Here is a 4291-nt window from a genome sequence, read left to right on the forward strand (position 1 = left end):
TCATGCTCTTCGTAACGCTCTACCAACCCTTGGGTCATAAAAAAAGCGCTGAGTCCGTTGATTGTTTTAGGAGACTCTTAAAAACCACATGTGTTTCACAAGCACTTTGTTTCATGAAGTTTCACTGATCCGCGCTGGTTCATGTTTTTGTTGCCTTGTTTTGACTGTTTTATCCTTGGTTTTAATGTGATATATTTATTGTGCAGCACCGTGTAACTTTGTTTTGAAAAGCACTTCATAAATAAAGTTTACTAACTAACTAGCTCAAGGAAATGCACTTCGTTACTGACCATCAAACAAGACGGAGAGGACTTTTATTTTGGTGCTATCCCTTTTGGACTGAGTGTTTGTCTGTACTCTGTTGCTGTTTTTACATTTCTGTCTAATCAATCAATCAATCAATCAATCAATCAATCAATCAATCAATTGTATTGCAGTATTGTGGTTGTAGTACTTCCATAGATGTGTAGTATTGTGGTTGTAGTTCTTAGTACTTACATAGAGGTGTAGTATTGTGGTTGTAGTACTTTATACTTACATAGATGTGTAGTATTGTGGTAGTAGTACTTAGTACTTACATAGAGGTGTAGTATTGTGGTCGTGGGTCCGGGGGCGGTCAGGGACTCTCCTCCCTCCTGCTGCCCAGAGGAGGATGCTCGCGGTCGGGTGTAGGTGAAGGTGGTTCCCCCTCCCTGGTACGACCCCGGAGCGTCCACAGCCCAGCGCCCGTTCACCACAGACACGCCGGTACCGCTACGCAGGGCTGTGTGTGTGTGTGTGGGGGGGAGGGCGGGGGGGACACAGAGAGAAGAAGAGTAAAGTCTCATTGCCTGGGGTCTCATTTTTGAATACCGGTAGTTAACACTTAGAACGCCCGGGGGTATTTGTAACCATTAAATCAGGACACCCTGCGAGTTGTTGCTTCAGGGCCCATTTCAAGGTCCACAAGGCGCCATCTTGTATGTAGCTGAAGTAGCTACAGTAGATGTAGCCAAAACACCCCCGAGGGGATCGACAACAACGGGAAGTATGCTTACTTCTAACGCAACAAGCGACGGGACCGCGATGGGCCGTCAAAAACACAATCTTTGGATAGAATTGGACGGATTGATTTAGATCAAGAGTTATTCACGTTTGAAGATTTTCTCTCCCATCCACTGAAATGGAGGGGGACCACTTTGGATGACGTCCCAACCAGAAATGTGCTTGTGCACATTTCTGTAGTTGACATTTATTTATCTCTCTTGTCTACTCATATGTGAGATGCAACAATAACAGATGTTGAGTGTTGAATGTTTAAGCAGTGGGAGTGCTCCTACTGTGAGATGTTGGCAGTGCTGTGTGCTGCTGAGGTCATAGACAGCAGGAGATCTGCTGAGGATCACAGTAAGCACACCTATGTGGCATTATAGCACCACCTACTGGATATCTGGAGATATTGGAAGTCAACCAAAATGCAACTAATATCTATGTAAACTAAACACACACACACAAGCATGCGTGTGGTTGTGGTAGTTGGAGGCGTGTCTCTCGATGATGTTGATGTGTGCGTGCGTGCGTGCGTGCGTGCGTGCGTGCGTGCGTGCGTGCGTGCGTGCGTGAGTGTGTGTGTGTGTGTGTGCGTGCGTGTGTGTGCGTACCCAGGTAGTTGGAGGAGGCGTGTCTCTCGGTGATGTTGAGGTGCGTGGCGCCGACGGGCAGCGTGAGCATCTTGTTGTATCCCAGAGGCAGCGAGGAGTTCAGGAACGACCCTGTGACCTTACGACACGACCTCTGACCCCCGCCGCACACGCCACACCGGTCCACCGCCGAGGCGGAGCCCAGGACGCCGTCACACCCCTCCGTCTGCAGAGAGAGAGAGAGAGAGAGAGAGAGACATTTAGACATGAGGACGATTCTCTGTATTTGGCCGCAGACCCCCATCTGAAATATGTTGTTCCGGGGACCCTCCAGAAGCAAAGATTTGAGTTAAAAACATTCGCTCTGAAAGCATTAATACGAATTTATTTTGATTTCATTCACCTGTTTTATTCCCATTTGCTGCACGTTCCCCCAAACACAGCTGGTTTTGGTTACAGAACTACTCCGTTTTTAATCTCATTCAAGATGACATCCAGACAGTGTATTACTCTTTTTCTCTTGACAAAGAAAAATTCAGCCAATGCCTTATCAGCACTTGGCTTTGGGCATTCCTGCAATCTGCAGGCCTCTCACAACTCATTTAGGGACATTACCGAGGCTTCCAAATATGAACACAAGCCGTTTACATTCCTAACCAAGCTGTATGAATCCTTAAAGGGATTGTGACATAAAAAAACGTTTTTGTAATTTTTCATATATTTTCCTTTAGGTTTTCTCAGCTCAAAGCCTAAAAAAACTTTAACAACTTTTAACATTCAGTATATTTTCTGTGGTCTGGGGTTTTCTGGCTCTGATTTGCCTGTGGACTATGAGGTAACAGTCCACAAAGCCCATATACATGTATGACAATAAGATTTGCCAGCAGATGTCACTGTTGAGGGATTTTGCCTGTTTTCATTGCAGCTCAAAAGGCTTCAGAGCACACAGAGAAAACCCCAGACCACAGAAAGTCCACTGAGTGTTCAAAGTTCAGGTTGTGTGTAGGGTTAATTGAGGTCATAAAACCTAAAATAAAAAAACAAAAAATAAAAAAAGATTAATGGTTGGTACTTTAGTCCTCCGTCATACACTGGGATCAGTTTGCTTTTGCCGTGGTTCATAAACTGGCGGCCACAAGGTGGGGGCCACATGCGGCCCCCACCTTCACTTAACAATAGCAGCTTTTCAGTGACATGGTCATATTTTTTAATTGACGGATTTAATTGATAAATCCAAACCTTCCATTGACGGAATTTACGGGCTGGTTTAATTCCCTATAATCGGGGAATAGTCATCTGATAGTGCTGCACAGGGTGAAACTATTGCTGGATGTTTTGAATCGTTAATGTCGCCCTCAGGTTATTATCGATTTCAGCTGTTACAATTCCAAACATGACCCGCTTTAATTACTTCTGTCTAAATTAGTATTATTAAAATGTTATTGTGTTGTTTTTTTTATGTCCAATGTATTAGAATTTAGTTCATAGTTGTTATGTTACTGTTATGTTACTTTTCAGCATTACAATTCAAGAATTGAAAATAATATTCAGGGTTTCAAATATAGCAAAAATAGCTGATCTACAAGCTCAAAACGTGTCTTAGTGTGACATGTTTTGAGCTTGTAGATCGGCTATTTTTGCTCCGACCTGTATGCGATGTGGCCCTCAGGAGTGAGTGTGGAAATATAGTGGCCCTCTTCATCGTCAAAGTTGCCCACCCCTGCCATAGTCAATACTGATACACACAGTCACACACACACATGAACACACACACACTCACCAGGCATTGTCCGGCCACACACACACGTCGTTGGTGGAGGTGTTGACGCAAGGCGTTCCGTCCCGGACCGTCTCAGCCTGGACCACGTAGAAACCTGTAACCCACTGGCCTGCACGTCAACTCACACTGCTTGTCTGGCCCCACTGAGACACGCACACGCACACACACACACACACACACACACACACACACACACACACACACACACACACACACACACACACACACACACACACACACACACACAGTCAGAGAGGGAGAGAGAGAGGGGGGGGAGACATTAGCGGCCCACATGAACCCTAGCATCCTTATCTATGTAAATCGCTTTAGATAAAAACGATATATATAAATGCAAACAGCAGAAATCTGTGCGTAAAGGGTTGTTCCAGGGCCATCCACCTCTCCGCTATCACCTCATCCACACTGCCAGCGATGCCAACCACCTCTCCGCTATCACCTCATCCACACTGCCAGGTCCAGGGCCAACCACCTCTCCGCTATCACCTCATCCACACTGCCAGCGATGCCAGTGATGAAATCTCACTAGAATACATGTTTGTCATTGTGACTGTCCTGACGTAGGCCTTTCCGCCGCGAGCGACAACGCACCGTGCAGCGACGTCGGCCACCGCTCCTATACTCACTCGCAGAGTCTCAATTTGAGCGAGGTGTCGCCACGCTCCCAAACACTTTTATTGGTTATTCCATTGGTTCAGGCTACACGCAACGGCCGACGCTCCATGTCAGGACAGTTTTTCGCACGATATTATCGCTCGCTCCTCGCCTGTGGTGTATCGCGTCTGCCGTGGTTTATTTTTCAATAAAGACCAAAGCTCCCCATTGATTATCCCTTGCTTAGTGTTGTGACGCGGCGGTTATGCAGCGATTTGTC

The 4291-nt window shown here is 46.1% G+C and overlaps 1 protein-coding gene across 1 annotated transcript in view; it reads right to left on the reverse strand.

Moving 5' to 3' along the window:
* adamtsl4 (ADAMTS-like 4) overlaps positions 1-4291 on the reverse strand; it is a 67021-nt gene that overhangs the window by 9509 nt on the left and 53221 nt on the right. Inside the window, 5 exon segments of the mRNA XM_079503816.1 lie at positions 579-763; positions 1641-1845; positions 3400-3423; positions 3426-3491; positions 3493-3542. Coding sequence (XP_079359942.1) covers positions 579-763; positions 1641-1845; positions 3400-3423; positions 3426-3491; positions 3493-3542 — 530 coding nt within the window.

The sequence above is a fragment of the Electrona antarctica genome (assembly GCF_951216825.1).
Source record: "Electrona antarctica genome assembly, chromosome: 6".
In the NCBI taxonomy this organism is placed as follows: Eukaryota; Metazoa; Chordata; class Actinopteri; order Myctophiformes; family Myctophidae; genus Electrona; species Electrona antarctica.